The 19,557-nt window shown below is 40.9% G+C and overlaps 1 protein-coding gene across 23 annotated transcripts in view; it reads left to right on the top strand.

Moving 5' to 3' along the window:
* The window catches only part of NEK1 (NIMA related kinase 1), a 137,214-nt gene that overhangs the window by 34,001 nt on the left and 83,656 nt on the right, over positions 1–19,557 (top strand). For 11 of the 23 annotated variants that reach the window (XR_006280861.1, XM_043513351.1, XM_043513366.1 and 8 more), the window contains 5 exons: positions 16,109–16,266; positions 18,691–18,750; positions 18,997–19,053; positions 19,184–19,231; positions 19,333–19,407. Coding sequence is in view for 22 of the 23 variants with exons in the window: in XM_043513351.1 (XP_043369286.1) it covers positions 16,109–16,266; positions 18,691–18,750; positions 18,997–19,053; positions 19,184–19,231; positions 19,333–19,407 (398 nt within the window). In the remaining variant the exon portion in view is untranslated. The remainder of the gene's footprint in view (positions 1–16,108; positions 16,267–18,690; positions 18,751–18,996; positions 19,054–19,183; positions 19,232–19,332; positions 19,408–19,557) is intronic. The other 12 variants (XM_043513362.1, XM_043513360.1, XM_043513367.1 and 9 more) reach the window with 7 other exon arrangements.

Below are 19,557 nucleotides of genomic sequence, written 5' to 3'. Positions count from 1 at the left end.
AAATTTAAAGCAGTCATCTCTGAGGGCCAATTCCTATCTTGAACAGTCATGCATGCCTCCCTGGACTCGGCAGACACTGGCACGTTCCATCACCACGACCCTAGTCATATGGCGAGCTTCATGCCTCCGCCTCTCTGGGTTTCCCAAAGAGGATCTTAGTCGAGGATCTCCCTTTCAAGGGCCCAAAGCTATTCTCAGATAAAACAGATGAGTCACTTCACACGCTAAAAGATTTCAGAGCAACTCTTCGATCCTTAAGCATCTACACACTTACACAAAGAAAAATATGGGAAATGTTACTCAGCGCAAAGAGCAAGATCTGCACCATACACACAAACAGAGGCAATATGACCCACAAAAACGTAGGCAGAGACCTACCAGATGGAGACCTCTCCCATCTCAACTATGAAAATCCCAGCAACTCCACACTAAAGAGCAGTTTTGAGGGTTTGGTCAAGGACCCAAGATACCTCCCCCATTTTCAAGTGCTGGAACCATTCACAACCATCCATTCTTTCAGAGACAGTCTGATTCCATTCCACCCAGCATGGAAGACCATCACATCAGACAAATGGGTACTAGAAATGATCAAGAATGGCTTTGAATCCAATTTACCTCCTTCCCTGTTCTTCTTCAAGGACCCTTCTCATGAACACCTACTGCAACAGGAAGTAAACCACACCTACACCTAGGTGCCATAGAGTTCATACCAACACAGTACAGAGGGAATGGTTTCTACTCTTCTTATTCCTTAACTCGGGGAAAAAAAAACAGCGGATGTAGGCCCATTCTTGACCTAAGGAAACAACAAATTTGTGAAGACCCAACGGTTCAGGGTGGTCAAGCTCGCAACGATAATTCCAGCACTAGAACAAGGGGACTGGTTCTCGACCCTTGATTTCTGGTATGCATATTTCCACATAACGATACATCTTTCACACAGGAGGTTTCTCAGATTTGTTCTGGGAAAAGATCATTACCACTATGAAGTACTCCCTTTTTGGCCTGTCTATGGTTCCATCAGATTTTTGCAAGTACTGGCAGTGGTGGTGGCTGCCCCCTGCAGACAAGAAGTCATAATATTCCCCTAGCTGAACTAGTGCTTACTCAAAGCCTCCACACAAGAAGAGGCCCTAGGACTACCCAAAAGAAATTGGGTCTCTCACAACCAAGCTTACAAATAACTAGCAAAAATCAACGCTTATGCCTGTGCAGAGACTAGAGTTTATCAGGGCCTACCTCAGTTCATTGGAAGCTATGGCCTAACTGCCCCCACACAGATTTGTCATTCTAGTCCATCTGATTATTACAACACAAACCAGCCCATGGACATCAGCCAGCACCTGTCTCCAACTATTAGGCCATATGTCAGCAACAATATTTTTCGTGAAACATGCCAGACTACATGTGCTACTTTCAAGACTGGCCTCTCTGCAGTGGTGGACTCGACCACACAGTGTTTGTGTAGGAGTTCCCTTTGACAGACCCATCAATAATACTCACAAAGGACGTTTCTCTGCTACATTGGGGGGGTGCACTGGCACAACCACACAATCCAGGGCAGGTATTCCCCCTTGGAATCAACATTGCACATAAACCTATTGGAACTACGAGTAGTCCATAATGCATGCTCACATTTCCTACTCGTGATCAGGGACAAGACCATAAAGGTGTTGATGGACAATGTTGCTTGTATGTTTTATATAAACCGAGAAGGGGGACACGGTTACACTTGCTATGCACAAAAGTGATACGATTATGGAACTGGTGCATCCACCACAACATTAACATCTCAGCCTCCTACCTACCAGGATGCCAAAAGACCACTGCGGACATGTTGAGCAGAAAATTCTCCCAGGACTGTGAATGAGGACTATAAAAACTATTCAAATGCTGGGGGTTCCCAGCTACACGCTTCTTTGCGACAACCCAGAATGCCAAGTGCCCACATTTCTGCTTGAGAGCAGGATTAGAACCCTGATCTGTAGAGGATCTCAACTAGGGGTCTGGGGCTGTGTGCAGGTTTCAGGTGGTCCTCCAAGCATGGTCGGCATTACTCACTAAGGACCAGGGAAGACAGCCGAAGCCCCACCGTGCAGGACTGCAGCCCGGGGCCCTGAGCACCACCACCCAGGTCTGAAGCTGAAGCCTGAGCAACTTAGCTTTGTGGGGCCCCCTGTGGTGTGGGGTCCCAGGCAGTTGTCCTGCTTGCTACCCCTTAATGCTGGCCCTGGCTTTTATATGCAGAAAAACAGTTGTGGCTGGGCAGTGGAGTTTTCATAGCATGTTGGGGTGGGGGATGGGGCTCAGAAAGAAAAAGATTGAGAACTGCTGCTCTGGGTGATACTTTTCTCCTCAAATGGGATGCACCTCTACTGTGTGCATTTCCCTTCACCCGTATCCTATCCAGGGTCATACATAAAATAAGGACTGACAAATCCAGAGTCATCTTGATAGCCTCCACATGGTCCAGACGGCCATGATTCCCTGCTGAAGATGGCCATGTGCCCACCGTGCACTCTTCCCCTTCTTCCACATACCTTGTCTCAGGATGCAAGCAAGGTCCACCACCTGAACTTGGCAATACTCCACCTGAAAGCATGACTACTCCATGATTCCAAATCAGCAAAAGTACCTGTTCAGAGGAAGTAAGAGCCATACGGTTAAACAGCAGACCGTCTACTACCCAATATACTTGCCTACGCAAATGGAAGAGATTCCACATATGGTACCAGAATTGATAAACAATGGTGACTACCTCTACTTTATCAATATTAGATTACATACTGGAACTTAAGAAATCGGGTCGCTCAGAGTACACCTTGAGGCAATCATGCCTTTCCACCACAAAGTTGACGAGTTCTCAGTTTTCACGCACCTTACCACTAAACGATTTCTCCTTTACCCTGAAATACGAGCCCCTACACCCTCATAGGACCTTAATCTAGTGCTACGATGCCTTACTAAGCCCACATTTGAACCCTTAGCAACATATTCACTTCTCCAGCTTTCAATGAAGGTGACCTTGTTGCTATAACAGCCCCACGATGAGTTGGAGAACTTTGGGTTTTCATGGCACACCATCCATACACAATATTCTTTAAAATTGAGTTACTCTAAGACCACATCCAAAACTTTTACGTAAAATAGTTGCCTCATTCCACTTGAACCAGCCCATCCGTCTCCCATTGTTCTTTCCGAAACTTTCTGGGAACAAACAAACGATGTTCCACACCTGGGATGGCAGAAGGGGGCTAGCATTTTACATATGCAAATTTCTGAAAGATTTAGCCTTGTCAAAGTTATTTCTCCCCATCACGGAGACATGGAACTCTGGCTGCATTGACCTTTTTCCTACTGCCAGCAAAAAGTACAACATCCTCCTGCCCCCAGGGACCCGCACACACTCCACTAGATCGCGTTCTTTATTAATACCCTTCCTCAACAATGAACCCATCATGAACATCTGCAAATAGCAACCTGGGCATCATCCCATACATTCACAGAGCACTACACAATAGGGCAGGACTCATCATTAGATGCTCTGCTTGGACTCACGGCCTTTGTTACCACTGCAACTCCAAAGCCCCTTCCTTCCCCTGAGGAGCACTGCTCTATAGTCATCTAAAATGGAGCACCTACAGGTCACTCCTCAAAGAAGAGAAGGTTACTCACCTTGTGCAGTAACTGAGGTTCTTCCCGATGGTTGTCCCTTTGGGTGCTCCACTACACTTCTTCCTCCCGTATACTTCAGAGTTTCATGGTAGGGACTCTGTGATAGAGAAGGAACTGAGGGAGGTTTGTCGCATAGTGCTACATAATGTTCAGAGGTGCCACGAGACAGTGTGCATATGTGACCCAATCAGGCACTACTACTGGATTCTCTGATCGCAGGCGCAGGGATGCAGATTTACCTAAAGTGGAACACTCACAGGGACAACCATATGAAGAACCTCAGTTACTGCACAGGGTGAGTAACCTTCTCTTCTTCTTATCCATACCATAACCAATTATTTTACTCAAAACACACTATAATAAATTTAACCACTCATTTGTACATAACTATATAGGGAGTTCCCATGTCTAGTGCCTGCTTACTCATGCTTTTGTGTTTTTTCAAAATTTGTTAAAACATCTCAAGGTCTGTTTATTTTTATGACTTGGAGGTGGGATACACACTCAGGGTAGGAATGGTTAATCAGCAGCACAACGTGACTCCTAGCTCCTGCAAAATATACTCTCTAATTTCTTAATATCGTCTAATGGTCTAAAACATTTTGCCTAGGAACAGCAAAAACTTATAATTTCTACTTATCAACAAAAGCAACTTTTAACCCAAAAAAAAAAAAATCAGACACCCAGTAAAGAAACTTGCTGAAACAAGGTTAGCTTGTCCATATTTCCTTCTGTTCCATGAATCTGTGATTTTACTCTATCTATCCCTGTTAGCAATGCTGCAGTATTTTCTTATATCTGCTAAAACCAAGGCTAAATTTTCCCAACTGTGGTTTCTGTTAACAATTTACGGTGGCTAAGCATACAAGATGGCTGCAGATTATGCTAAGTCCATACACAAAATGGCTACAGGTCATGTCAGATCCAGGACTGTCGCAACAGCACCACTTGAGTGGGCTTCTCTGCTCCCTCTTCTAACAAGGTAGAGAAGCACCAGGAAGCATCAAGCCAAGTCCAAGATATGCGATAGGCAGCTTTTCAGAAGCCTCAGAGGGCAAGCTATGTCTTGCTGCAGCAAACAGCCAACCCTTGATCTGCCAGGGCGTGAGGATTTAAAGTCAAATCAGCATGCTGGGACCTCATCTACATTCACAGTTATGGTCTTGCTGTGGAAAGGCTTGACAAGGAACCTGAGGCTTCCCAAGTTGCCGAGAACCTATTGTAGCTTACTTAGGGGCAAGTTTTGCAAACTCTAAGGCTCCAGCTTCCATATAGATGGAAACGAGTGTCTCCATCAGGAAGTAATTCATATAGTTGATGCGCAAGTGATGTAAAATTAGAATTTAAATATTTTTGCCTTTACCTTCCCACCTCAGAGAATGCTTGTTTGCTGAGGCCCTTTTCCTGTATAAGGGATCATTTACGGTGATCTGTATTGGACTCACTGCCACTCTCCCACACTGTAGCATGTCTGGGCATAAAGAGAAGCCTGTTACTCCTGTGAATCCCCATCTCAAGCAGCAGTGTAATAGAAATTGTGCCTGTCTAGTTTTTCAGACCAGGAAACCTCGCTCTAAGCCTCTTTCCCTGGCAGAGTCTGAAAGGTGAGAAGTGATCTTTCTTTTTGTCCCTCCCTCTTAGTAGACTGGTCCCACATTAAAGCATCAGGAGCTCCTTAGGCAGTCTGTTCCCAGAACAGAGTTACGTAAGCACTCCATTCCTCGGACAGTTGCTCCATCATGGATGATGGAGGAGTAAGTTAGTAAATCACAAGCCATTTTGAACATCAGAAAGGATTTCTAAATAAAGCTGTGAGTGGTACTAGATCTCTCCTAAAGTACTTAAATTTGTGATTATCCAGCCTGGGGGAGAAGATGGGCATCCTTTCATGTTCCTAGGGCCATCTAATGGGCTGTTTCCCCAATCAAGGTATTTGTCCCAGTACCCCATCTTAGTTAAGTGGTCCCCAGACCAGGATGAATAATATGCTTATCGCTCTCTTGTAAACAACCAAGGGAAGTACCACATACCACCCCAAAAAAAAAAAAGCACACATGAAGATCCAAAATGCATGAGTCTTCCAGGACATGGAGCCAGTGGTTCACAAAACTCAATAATAATAATTAATAATAAAAAAAATGTCTTCAAACAAATATAGAGCCGGAGTTTCCTATACTCTTCCTTTGAGGATATCTTAAGACCAGACTGGGGATTTATGTTTAAAACTAAATCTTAAGCTAACATGTTCTATAAAAATATAAGGACATTTAACAAGTTTTGGGATCCTAAGGTTGATTCAGTAGTAGACCCACCATTGATGTAATCTAACATTCAGAAGTCGCACCTTCAGACTTCTTTCTAAAAGATCCCATAGATAAGAGAGAAGACACTACATAGAACTTCCTACACCTTGACTCTGGCTATTTTTAGACCAAAAATGTTCCCTATTCTTATTTAGGAAAACCTAATTGGTGGCAAGCAAATGGCTCATTGTCTAGGGGTATGATCCTTGTTTTGAGTGCAAGAGGTACTCCAAAGGGAATTCTGTGCCACAAAAAGTAAAAATTCTGCACATTATTTTTAAAATTCTACAAATTTTGTGAGTAAATAAATCAGGATGGATTGGATTAAAATCAAATTGATTTTAAATCACTAGTCAGACTCGATTTAATCATGGATTTCTACATAAAAGTGCATTGTTGTTGGTTGTTATAACCTGAATACATATTCTTCACAACTCAGAGATGTAGGTTTCGTTTTTAGAAGCTACACACTATACATTGTTTAATCTGAAAAGTTTTCAAAATAAATCGCTTAGTTTTACAGCTATATCAGAAAATGAATGATTGTTTGGTTATTTCATTTACCAAAGGTAATTAAAGCTCATATTTATGAAGTGATTGGGAGGTGAACGATCTCCAATTCAACAGGTTAATCATTAATATTTGGAGGATTTTCTTGCCATGCTATATTAGGAGGAGAACATCACCAGACAGACATTTAAATTGTTTTATTTAACTAAAACACAGTTGTGTATTCTGGATTTTTTTTTCTTCAACAGCAAACATAATATTTTAACAAAACAAGCATATGAATTTTTGAATTTGGATAAATCATGTTTTTTTTAATCAGGTTTGTTTTTGTTAAAATGGTTAACTAAAATACTTTAGAAATATTTTAAAAAACAAATTAAATTGATTGTCAGCCCGGTCAACATGAGAAACTTAAAATATTGGCTTCTGCAGCTAACTTAGTCGTCTTCACCTTCATTTTCCTGTTTGTTCATAATCTGGAAAAGAAAATCAAGCTTTCCTGCTTTTTCTGGTCCCAAACAATTTCTCAATTGGGAATGGATTAGTCTAAAGGAAGAAAATATTCTTTACACCAGCAAAAGAAGCTACTGCTGTTAAAAGTGAGTTTATCACTTCACCCATCTCTAAATCCAAATGCTTAAGTGACTTCCACCAGTTCACTGGTGTGACTTTCTTTAAAACATCATCAGCAAACATATATTTCTTGAAATGGTTCACCCTTAGCTCTGAAGTTTATTATAGTTGTCATTATGGAGGGATGATTGCTGGATGTCCGTGTCATAGACAACTCCTCTTCTTCAAGAGTTAAGGTTTGACCCTGGTACCAAGTATTGAGAATATTTGCAAGAAAATGATCTGGAGATAATGCTTGTCCCGTTCATTTTTTTTAATGCTTGTAATATAATTCTGTCATTGCATATTTCTCTTTTTAAGATGTCACTCAGTTCCTTCCAAATTTCAACAGCGTCAGCAATAAAACAGCTATTTCCCTGCATTTTGTTCAAAGCTACAGAAATAGGCTTCAGGGTACTCAGCATGTGTTCAACATTTCTCTTAAGCCCAACGTTGAGAACTTTGGCTGTGACAATACAATCTATTTTTTCACGATTTTCACAAACTGTCATCAGATTTGGCCAGTTCCTGATATAGTGCTCAAAACAGTCCACTACTGCGTTCCATCGCACGTCTTGTGGGAGAGTTAGCTTGGTTCCTCCCACTTCTTTCAGAGCAGCTGCTGCAAGTGGTTTTTACGGAATTATTTTGCAATTTCAACATTTATTAGCCTTTAGTTCCAGAACACTGAAGTCTTTTTGGCGAGAAGGTGCATCAAAAGAGCACTGCAACTGTATGTTGTTAGCCTGGGACTTTTTTTTTTTTCCTAAATTTCTTCTTATCATGGATACATTTGCAGTATTGTCTAGTATGCGGCTTGGTCATAGACATTTGAATTTTTTCCCACAGTTTGTTATAGCTTTTACTGCTACTTCTTGTAAGTATTCTTCTGTGTGTGCACTTCCTGATGTATCAATTGTTCCTGTAAGGAAGACATTCAGTTCTCCTATTGTTACACAAGCACATACAACAGGATCATTGTGGACATTGCTCCACCCATCAAGACTTAGGTTAACAATTTTACCCTCAAGACTTTTTGCACACTGCTCAGTTTCTCTTTCATACACTTTATCCAGCAATTTGCCTGTGACATCTGCTCTGTTAGGTGGGCTGTGTCCTGGTCTTAATGACTGAACTGTGTTTAATGAAGTGTGGTTTCTCAATCATATGGAAAGGAAAGTTTGTTGCATAAACAAACTGGGCAACTTTTTTCATCAATTACCTCTTTTTCTAATCTGCTGATTCTTATCACAAACTTATCTCTGGTTGCTTCTGGATGATGGAGATTTTGTGTTTTCTTTTTGCTACAGGTGATATACTGTGGCTATGTGACGTACGTCATGTGACTGAAACACTATCACTGGCAAATAACTCTGAAACTATAGAAAATGATGGTGATCTTGAAGGTGGATAGTCTTCAGAATCCTGTATGTTGAGGATGGATTCTCCTAAACAAAAAGTCAATGCAGTTATTTAATTATTACCATACTGCTCATTTAGTATTGCTCATTGCATTCATTGACACTCAGTACTACTTTAAAGGTGAAATTATAAAAGGAAGATCTGCCTATTTCAGCTATTTATTTTTTATCACAAATGCATCTAAAATGGTAGTACTGTAGGGTAACAACTATATTTTTTTGCTCAAACATGAGAATTCAAGAATAGTCCAGAAGGAAGACAGGTAGTCCTTAAGAAAAAAGTATGAAATAAAAAAGTTTACCAAGCTGATCCTGCATGTTCAGACATGCGTTCCTTCTCAGGAGGAAGCTGTGTTGAAGATGATGAAAAACGTCTCATGATGTTGTTTCATTCGGGCGACCAGGCCTTGCATTTCTTTGTTGCATTGTTTGCATTTTGCACTCATGCCTGTCTTACCCCCAGGTAGTGGAACTTCATTAAAATATTCCCAAGATGGGTCTCTGTTATAGCCTGCTGCCACTATATGTTTTCCGTTCTGGTGAGAGAATGGTATGGTAGATCTCAGATCAATAAAGGCTATACTCAAAGACCTTAAGACTTCTGGAATATGCTGCTTAAACAGTTTCACTTTTGTTTCTCCTGCCTTTCCCTCCTGTCTTACATTTATCTCCAGACTTCTTCTCTTTGTCCAGATTTATTCCGCCCCCAGCATTGAACTTTTTGCAACTTTGCACCTTTAGAGAGAGGTAAGGGATTGATTCTGTGTACACAAATTTGCAGAGGGACAATAGAGTTGACGTCTGTTTATTTCTCACCTTTATATATTTAATTTAATTTTTTTTTATTTTATTTAACATACTTGTTAACAGCAAAAATGTTTTTATCTCTGGAGACACAAATCCACAGTTTGAGAACTGCAAAACTAAGCATCTCTGATGGTATCTTCTGTACTAAGTCCCATTGGGTAGATAGAAAGATTAACCTAAATCTATACAGAAGCTCCTAAAACCATAGATTAGGAACCCAATCATATGGAACTATTGGAACTCATTTACAAAACTTTTCTTAAACATGAATATATTGTCTCATACTATGGAATTAGAATTTATAATCCCTATTTCATGATGAGATATCTTTGAGCTCAAAGATATCTTAATTTAAAACTATCTTTATATAGGGTTTTTCCCCCTCAAAAAGCATTTTATCAAAAAAATCCAATTTTTATCCACCCTGAAATAAATGTGGAGGCTTCAGCATGGCATGGGGGAAGCACAGGCCACTGGCTGCATGGAGGTGAGAGATCACCCTGCAGCCATTCCCTGGGACAGGGATTTGGCAGTGAGGCTGCTCCTGATCCTGACATAGCCTAGGGGCCAGGCCTGTCTCAGAAACCTCCTGGAGCCCTGCCCCACTGTTCTAGGCACATCAGGTGTGGGCTGGCAGGCTCAGCCCAGCAGGATCCAAGTGTAAAGGGGCTTGTGTGTGGGGGATACAGGTGTGGGGTAAGAGGGTTCTCTATGGGACAGTCTGGGTGCAGGTTGACTCAGTGGGGGATCTGGGTGCACAGGGACTAGGGGTGGGGTTCAGGGGCAAGGTGGCTGGGGCTCAATAGGGGGGAGGGGCTCAGCAGGGGGAGTGTGGGGGGGCTCAGTGATCCGGGTGCTGAGGGAGTGAGGTTTGATGTGCATGTGTGTGTTGGGGGTGGGGTGGGGGATTTGATGGGTCTGTGTAATGGGGCAGTCCCAGCTGCAGTTGCTGCCAAGGGGATGCTGCAGCCTGGGCTCTGCCCTGCAACCCGCATCCCACCCTGCCCCCATTACCTTGTCCCACTACGGGCACTCACTGTTGTGCAGAAAACAGGATGGTTCTCAGCACACACAAGGGGAGCACAACTGGCCCTAGGACCCACAAGATGGTGTCCTGCTGCAGTGTTAGCAGGGCTGAGCATTATCCTCCTTTAGCAGGGCAGCTCTGTGCTCACAGATATGGGGCGAGAGGGCAGTGGCCTAGGACCCCGTGTGCCTCGCCTTTCCTCCGGTTGGGGGGGTAATGTCCCTCTCAAACTATGCCCCTGGGCGTCCTCAGCCCCCCACTCCCTAGCATGGCTTTCCTTTGCTTCCCTGTCACTTTTTGCAGGGAAGCAAAGAAATCTGCAGGGGGACATTGTTTTCTGTGTGCATGCAGTGGTGCAGAATTTCCCCAAGAGTAAAGAGGTTTTGGATTCATTTTTCTGGTCCCATCCTTGGTGCAGGGTGCAAAAAAAAAAAAAAAACTTTCTTGGCAGTCTGTCCTGGATCTCAATGTGATTTGTGATGAGCAATGATTGCTAAATCAGTGAGTACAACAAAGATATGTTTACATCCATGAATAGGAAGCAATCATTGCAAAACTTGCACATCCAAATTTACAGGATGAGGCTGTTTGGGAAAACGTTAGAGAAATTAGAAGCTGGAGATGCAGAGAAGCTTAAACTTCACTTTTGAATCCAGCATAGAAATTTGTTCACTATCAACAGTTAGGGTATTTAAGATAGGACCGTTTGCTCAGCAGAAGGAAAAAATCTGGAGCAGAAGCTCTCAAGGAAGACCTAAATAGATTCCCCACTCCAACTAACAATCCTCAAAATGAGCATGCTCAGACAAAACGAACACTTGTGTATGAGAGTTTACAGTTGCTGTATAAAACTTTTTAAATCTACGCTCTGTTCCCAGAGTCTTAAATGCATAGTAGCAATTACAGCAAGACTCAGGTCCTAAATTCTGTTTATCCCATTTATGTATATCACCACAAATTGTGCCCTGTCCAGAGAAACAGATCTACTCATAACTTGTCAGCTGATGGAAAGGATTTAAACTTGTAGATTTTTCAAAATCAAGAAGTATTTCAGCACCGAAAATTCTTTACCCAGAGGTCAAAATACAGCTTTGGCCATAATTTTTGCACCATGGTAAAGATTTGCATAGCTCCAGAATGTCTTCATGTCAGTCATTTCCTGGTAGTGGTCATCTAGAGCCAGTTGTCTCCAACAACTAGTTTGCTGGTGTTGCATTGGTATCCTTCCGCAATTAAATGTCACACTATATGCTTCCTAGAAATTACTTCTGAGTATATGGAATAGCTTATTGGATGCAATGCAATATTAGGTGTCATTTGCAGATCACATCTAAATGTCCTGTTGTGGGCAGGTTAGTTCAAACAATATGTTGAAAACCAGTTCAACTTTTACTCTAGACCCTTGCGTGCTCTCTTACAGAAGCAAGCCTTGCAGGATGGGACTGTACTTGGAACACAGCATAACCTAAGGGTTATGGTCTCTCACCTCAGGAAAAGGAAAACATCTGAACTTTGTGCAGCACAATTTTCCAAAATCTCAAAATACACATCCTTTTAGTTCACTTTTACAATTCTGTCAGTCCTGTGCTGCAAGAAAACATAAGGATGGCCATACAGGATCGCTCCAGTAGTCCGCTGAATTCACTGTTGTCACCGATATTACCAGCTGCTTCAGAGGAAGGTGCAAGAAACACATTAGCGACAATTATGGAGCAGCGTGCCACAGTGGAAGTTTGTTTCTGCCTCCTGTTAGTTAGAAGCTGGTTTACGCTCTGAACTATGAATATTTGTATCCCTCCCAAAACCAGTGAGTAAGTGGAGGTCAGAGTTCCTCTGAGGCAATGAAAATTGTCAGGCAAAGAAGAATCTGCTGTCTTTCAAGGCAGTCCACATAAAAGAAGAGGTTAAATCATCCTTCACAGGCACAGAAGGCCAGCTCTTTGTACTTGATAGACAGCCAAGGAACCTCTGCTGCATCTGCAGAAAGATAAGTTACTTCTTGAAGTGGAGACTCCTTCATTTGCGCCTGGACCACCTCTGATTAACAGCCTGGGCCTTAAAAGTGAAGTGTAGTTCAGCAGAGACTCTGTTGTTGTCATTAATATGCTTTGGTAATGAGACAGAACTCAACCAGGAAATTTCATTCATTGAGCTGGTCCAATTTTATTTTTCATTTGACGGGAAACAGTCTATGCCCCAAAGCGCTTACTATCTGTTAAGTTTGTACAGTGCTGAACACAGTGGCCCTGGCCTGTAATTATTACTACTTCTACTAATTAATTAAAATTAAAGTTCTGGTGATCTTCGCTGTACTAGTTGCTCCAGGATGGCTGATTGGAGTCATATGTCCAATCACCCTAAAAAACCAAATATCCAGCCCTTGTGGCTTTTTATACAGGTACATTAGACTCCCCATCTGAGTATCATCAGATGTCAAAATTCATCAGACTAGCCAGATTAGGAAAGCCAGGTTTAGATTTATCTAGTCACCATTATCTCCAAAAGACAGGGTTTGGAATTAGTTTCTTAATCTATGTATTAACACTGTAGTTGTCATGATAAGGTGGTTGTTGTTCTAGCTCCAGAAACCTTTCTGCACAAGGTAAGTTTATCTTTACACAATTCTTGAGAAATAGTTCTTCCACCATTTGGTTCCAATCTTAAGTACTCCTTTGGGAAGGTTACACAATTGTCATTCCTACAGCTCTAAAGATATCTCAAGTAAGCACACACCTTTTGTATCCTGTTCGTACTGTTCCATCCAAAATGCCAGTGGGTTAAGCTTTCAAAGTTGCTGTAGGCAAGATGTTAAAATACTGCACTAGTTGGCATGTCAGGTAGCTGGGTGACCATTCATAGAGGAAATTAAGTCCCTTCCACATGCTTCTAATAGTATTGTGGCTAGAGAGTCATCCAGGGAAGACTTGCAAAGTAAGTGTCTGCTTCTCTGTGAAGTTATCACTTGGTAGTAAGGCTACTGAGTTCCTAAGTAATTCCTTAAATTATGAGACTTTTTTGCTTTATGTGGGAAAACTTCTCTCTCTCCTTATTTTTCTAATGTAATAATTAAAATTTTGCTTTTTCCTTCTTTCCCAACTGCTATGAATCACATTTGCTACTTGACATTTGTTACCATTTGAGGGGAGAAGCTGTTTACCAGAATGAGAATTCTTGTACATGATTATTTTTCATTATGTTAGTAGTCTCTCTCCTTGTTTTAGCCCACCCTAGTAATCTGATAAATGACAGGAATAAAATGATAGGAATTTCATAGATGAGAAGCATTACCCATTTGCTATGAATGTGGAGAGAAACTGCAGGTAAGAAATTTCTTTCTGCTTGAAATTTTGTGTAGTCCAAGTTTCTAAACTTGGTAGAGTTGAAGGGGCACTTTTGAGTCTGAAGAAATCTAGAGAAGATCATCTCTTTTTCCTACCAAACACGTGGCGCAAACAGCCCTCTTAAACTGTTTGGGCAGGAAAAAGAGATATCTGGACCTCTTCAGACTCAACTCTGTGGTTTTTTTTTTAAATGACTTTTATAGAGTGTGTTCAATAAATGTTGAAAGAAATTATATCTCAACCAAAGCATATTTTGACTGATGACAAAATAGTACATGTTCTAAAATATATTCTAGTATTCGTACTGCATGCAAGCCCAACTACTGTAGAGAGCAGTGTAAGTGATTATCCTATGGACTTCATACAGTTGCATCTAGTTCATTCAAACAACTGAAATTACTGGAGGGGGAGATTTCATAGTAGCAGCCGTGTTAGTCTATTTTCACAAAAAGAAAAGGAGTACTTGTGGCACCTTAGAGACTAACAAATTTATTAGAGCATAAGCTTTCGTGAGCTACAGCTCACTTCATCGGATGCATTTGGTGGAAAAAACAGAGGGGAGATTGATATACACACGCACACAGAGAACATGAAACAATGGGTTTATCATACACACTGTAAGGAGAGTGATCACTTAAGATAAGCCATCACCAGCAGCGGGGGGGGGGGGAGGGCGGGAGGAGGAAAACCTTTCATGGTGACAAGCAAGGTAGGCTAATTCCAGCAGTTAACAAGAATATCTGAGGAACAGTGGGGGGTGGGGTGGGGTGGGGGGAGAAATAACATGGGGAAATAGTTTTACTCTGTGTAAATAGTAGGTGACTTCTGGGTACTCTTCTGGCTCTGTCAATTTGTCAAGAGATCCACTTCCTGGACACTACGGTGCTAATAAGCGATGGTCACATAAACACCACCCTATATCGGAAACCTACTGACCGCTATTCCTACCTACATGCCTCTAGCTTTCATCCAGATCATACCACACAATCCATTGTCTACAGCCAAGCTCTACGATATAACCGCATTTGCTCCAACCCCTCAGACAGAGACAAACACCTACAAGATCTCTACAATGCATTCCTACAACTACAATACCCACCTGCTGAAGTGAAGAAACAGATTGACAGAGCCAGAAGAGTACCCAGAAGTCACCTACTACAGGACAGGCCCAACAAAGAAAACAACAGAACGCCACTAGCCATCACCTTCAGCCCCTAACTAAAACCTCTCCAACGCATCATCAAAGATCTACAACCTATCCTGAAGGACGACCTGTCACTCTCACAGATCTTGGGAGACAGGCCAGTCCTTGCTTACAGACAGCCTCCCAACCTGAAGCAAATACTCACCAGCAACCACACACCACACAACAGAACCACTAACCCAGGAACCTGTTCTTGCAACAAAGCCTGTTGCCAACTCTGTCCACATATCTATTCAGGGGATACCATCATAGGGCCTAATCACATCAGCCACACTATCAGAGGCTCGTTCACCTGCGCATCTACCAATGTGATATATGCCATCATGTGCCAGCAATGCCCCTCATTCATGTCACCATGAAAGCAATATAGGGTGGTGTTTATGTGACCATCGCTTATTAGCACCGTAGTGTCCAGGAAGTGGATCTCTTGACAAATTGACAGAGCCAGAAGAGTACCCAGAAGTCACCTACTATTTACACAGAGTAAAACTATTTCCCCATGTTATTTCTCCCCCCCACCCCACCCCACCCCACTGTTCCTCAGATATTCTTGTTAACTGCTGGAATTAGCCTACCTTGCTTGTCACCATGAAAGGTTTTCCTCCTCCCGCCCTCCCCCCCCCCCCCGCTGCTGGTGATGGCTTATCTTAAGTGATCACTCTCCTTACAGTGTGTATGATAAACCCATTGTTTCATGTTCTCTGTGTGCGTGTGTATATAAATCTCCCCTCTGTTTTTTCCACCAAATGCATCCGATGAAGTGAGCTGTAGCTCACGAAAGCTTATGCTCTAATAAATTTGTTAGTCTCTAAGGTGCCACAAGTACTCCTTTTCTTTTTGGAGCGGGAGAGGAAGACTTGTACAGAACTACTGGAGCACATTAATGTCCTAGTCTGGGGGTCTTGGGTATTTGAAATTTCTCTTGCTCTGCTTCTGTGGGGAGAGGAGATGATTTTCACTTTTTGGAGAGGAAGTATCTCAACTGGGAAGAAGATGCCATTTTGGTAGTTTTCTAATGAAAGTGGGAAAGGCTTGGAGAGAAGTTGTGCCCCTTTCTCAAATGAATACTCTGAATCTAGTCTGAGACTTTTGTCTTGATAACCGGACAGGTAACTTGAGACAGAGCAATGCAACAATATCCAAAGAAGACTAGCTATGTAAGTTTAACTATGAGACAAACAATTCATATTTCTTCCTTTCTTTTTTAGTAAAAAGACCAGCTCAAGGACAAATCTGTGCTTCAGCTGTGCCAGCTCAGAAAATTACCAAACCTGCTGCAAAATATGGAGTGCCTTTAATGATCAAGAAATCTGGTGACTCATCTAAAAAATTTCATGAGAAGAAGCCATTAGCTAAATTTAGACAGGTGAGGGCACAGGAGTGGTAATAATGAAGGTACATATTTCCAGAAGTTTTTCATTAACTAATTTGGTTTACCTTACTTAAACTACTTAAAATACTAGTCCACTAATATCCTATTGTTGCTTTTCATTTACATCGGTTGCATTGACACACACCTACACAGGAAATAGTTGCATTTAGGTAAACCAATTATATGCCTTGTTTTATTTCTTTTTCTTATTTTGTAAGAAGATATTGCTGAACTTGGGAGACTACTATTGGTCTTGTTTGGAATGCTACTTAAATTGGCTGCAGCTTGAATGGCTTCAGGAACTTCATTTTGTGGCAGTCAGTTTTAGGTCAGTTTAGTCAGTAGTTTACAACTGAAGTTTGCAGAACCCCTTGAACTATTTTTAATAGTCAATATTCAGAGTATTCTCTGTGACCCCATTTCTTCATCTGTAAAATGGGGATAATGATACTGACCTCCTTTTGGAAGGCCTTTTGAGATCCATTGATGGAAAAGCACTATATAAGAGCTTGGTGGTATTACTTATTAGATTATTTTTTGGGATTAATCTGTTTGATGATCAGATCTATTTTTTTTTCTATTAGTAAATATACTTGTTCCGTATTCAGCACCTTCAAACTTAAATAGTGTGATCAGTAGATAAGAATGGCCATACTGGGTCAGACCAAAGGTCCATCTAGCCCAGTATCCTGTCTTCTGACAGTGGCCAATGCCAGGTGCCCCAGAGGGAATGAACAGAACATCAAGTGATCCATTTCCTGTCACTCATTCCCAGCTTCTGGCAAATAGATGGCACATGTAAGTGAATTGTCTGTTTTAATACACCATACGTGCCCCATAATGTACTGGACTCTTCAGAGAATGCAGAATTTGAACTAGACCGAGAAGGAAGGTACCTCTAAATGAGTAGATCCTCTTCTAAAGCAACTGCATTTGTATGGAGGGGTGTAACAAAATCCTTGCAAAACAAAATTAGGAAGCTAGTTATGCTGTCCTTTCAACGGATTATTCTTTAAAAGGTTCCATGTGTTTTGAAGCGGGTACCACTGGACTCTGGTGGACAAAACCAAATTCTTTGTTTGAAATTTTAATGGAATTTGTGATCTTAATAACTGATTTTAAAAATAGAGGGAGAATAAATGTGTTTGGAGAAGAAAACTAGCAATAGGATGTGGAATGGGGTCAGACTGATATAGATACATATGGCAAAGCCATGCTGTTTGGTCTTCACGTTGTCCTTGAAGGTGGACATTTATAAGTGCTGTTAAATAACTTTATACCAAGACTCAATCTATTCAAGTTTCACTTTTAAAATAAAACTAAAACACTACACTATGTATACAAAAGTGAAGAAATTCAAAGCAATGGTGCCTGCAGGAAGTGTAACTCTACCATATTATCCCTGCTTCTTTCAGTGATTGACTGTGACCTTGTATAAGGTGACAGGCAAAGTATATGTTTTAAATATCTGCCTGCCTGAACAGAGGGAACTAAGGGGACAAGATTATACCACAAAACCATGGCCCTTTTCTAATAAACTGAAGAGTACATGTATCTAAATACAGTAGAATCTCAGAGTTACGAACACCTCAGGAATGGAGGTTGTTGGTAATTCTGAAATGTTTGTAACTCTGAACAAAACATTATCGTTCTTTCAAAAGTTTGCAACTGAACATTGACTTCATACAGCTTTGAAACTGAACTATGCAGAAGAAAAATGCTGCTTTTAATCTTAATTTAAATGAAACAAGCACAGAAACAGTTTCCTTATCTTGTCAAATCTTTTTTAAAACTATTTTTTTAATAGTTTAACACAGTAACTTACTGTATTTGCCGTCTCTGCTTCTGCCTGATTGCGTACTTCTGGTTCCAAAGCAGTTGGTGGTTGACTGGTCAGTTTGTAACTCTGTTGTTTGTCACTCTGAGGTTCTACTGTACATAAATACCAGTTAGCAGTGTTATTACTTAAGAATAAAGTATTAACTATAGTTTGAATAAACTCTGTAGTTGGAAATATCAAGGTCAACTTGTTTTCCCAGTGAGCACTGTGATTGGCATCTTCAGGGACCTTCAACTTGTTAAGGAGGACATTGAGGATCAGTGCGCATTGATATTCTCAGAGAAGGGGAATTAATAGGAAAGATTAAAATTGAGCTTTCAAAAGTATTAGCTCATTTGTTTTGACTAGATAGAACCCATGGTCAAGAACAAATGAAGAATTACAACATAACTCACCTTAGATCTTAACAGTATCTCTTCTTTTTCAGGCACACTTCTGAATAATAGATGAAGCTGTATTGTAAAATATTGTTACATTTTAAATTATTGCTCTCGCTTCCTGACTTCACTTGCCTATTTTGGAATCTAGAAAGTACCATGCACTGAGCTATCTAATTTGTAGTTTTACCTTTTATCTAGGCCCATCCAACTCCAATGAAGAAAAAGAATCCAGGAGAAGAAAGGAGGAAAATGTTTGAGGTATAAAGACACCCATCTACCTGTTTTCAAGCTACATCAAAAACAAAACCAGAATAAAACGATTTTTAAAATTCAAAATAAAACCTCCAAACCTTTCCTCCTTATTTCTTTCCTCCAAAGACCCTTTAACTTCTTAATTTTTACCTTTCTGGGCATGCCTCTGCCTTTGGAGTACTAACCACCTTGGACTAAATTTGCTAAAAGTAGTCTTCATTAATAAATTCTAAATATATACTTATTTTTCAGGAAGCTGCAAAAAAGAGAATTGAATTACTCGAGAAGGAAAAACGACAAAGAGACCAGGTAGACATAATACTTTTGGCTTTTTTTCTATTTACAATGATGCTTTAAGTAATAAAAACTTCCCTTGTGTAGTACGTCATAAAGTACCTCAGAATATATAGTTTAATATTCCAACTGTTCAAATTTTTAGATCAGTTTACTGAAGGCTGAGCAGATGAGAAGACTGGAAAAGGAAAGGGTAAAATATATTTGAATTTTATTTTCAGTGGTGAAATTGAATTTTTAATAGAAAATTGAATCCTTGAACTTTTATTTCCTTTTATTTTTTGTCTTCTCCAGATGGAACGGATAAACAGAGCCAGGGAACAAGGCTGGAGAAATGTGCTTAGTTCAGGTGGAAGTGGTGAAGTTAAGGTTGGCAGCAGATGCTGAAATATATAGCATAATCTTTTCTCTCCCTTCTATTTATCTTACGTGGCACGTTCTTTTCTCCAGAACAGATAGATGCCTATCTACATGTGGAGCTACCCCCAGTGCTAATCTATGAACAGTCTTAAAGATAAT

The sequence above is a fragment of the Dermochelys coriacea genome, chromosome 4 (genome assembly GCF_009764565.3).
Source record: "Dermochelys coriacea isolate rDerCor1 chromosome 4, rDerCor1.pri.v4, whole genome shotgun sequence".
NCBI lineage: Eukaryota > Metazoa > Chordata > Testudines > Dermochelyidae > Dermochelys > Dermochelys coriacea.
This window is presented reverse-complemented; position numbering and strand designations above follow the sequence as displayed.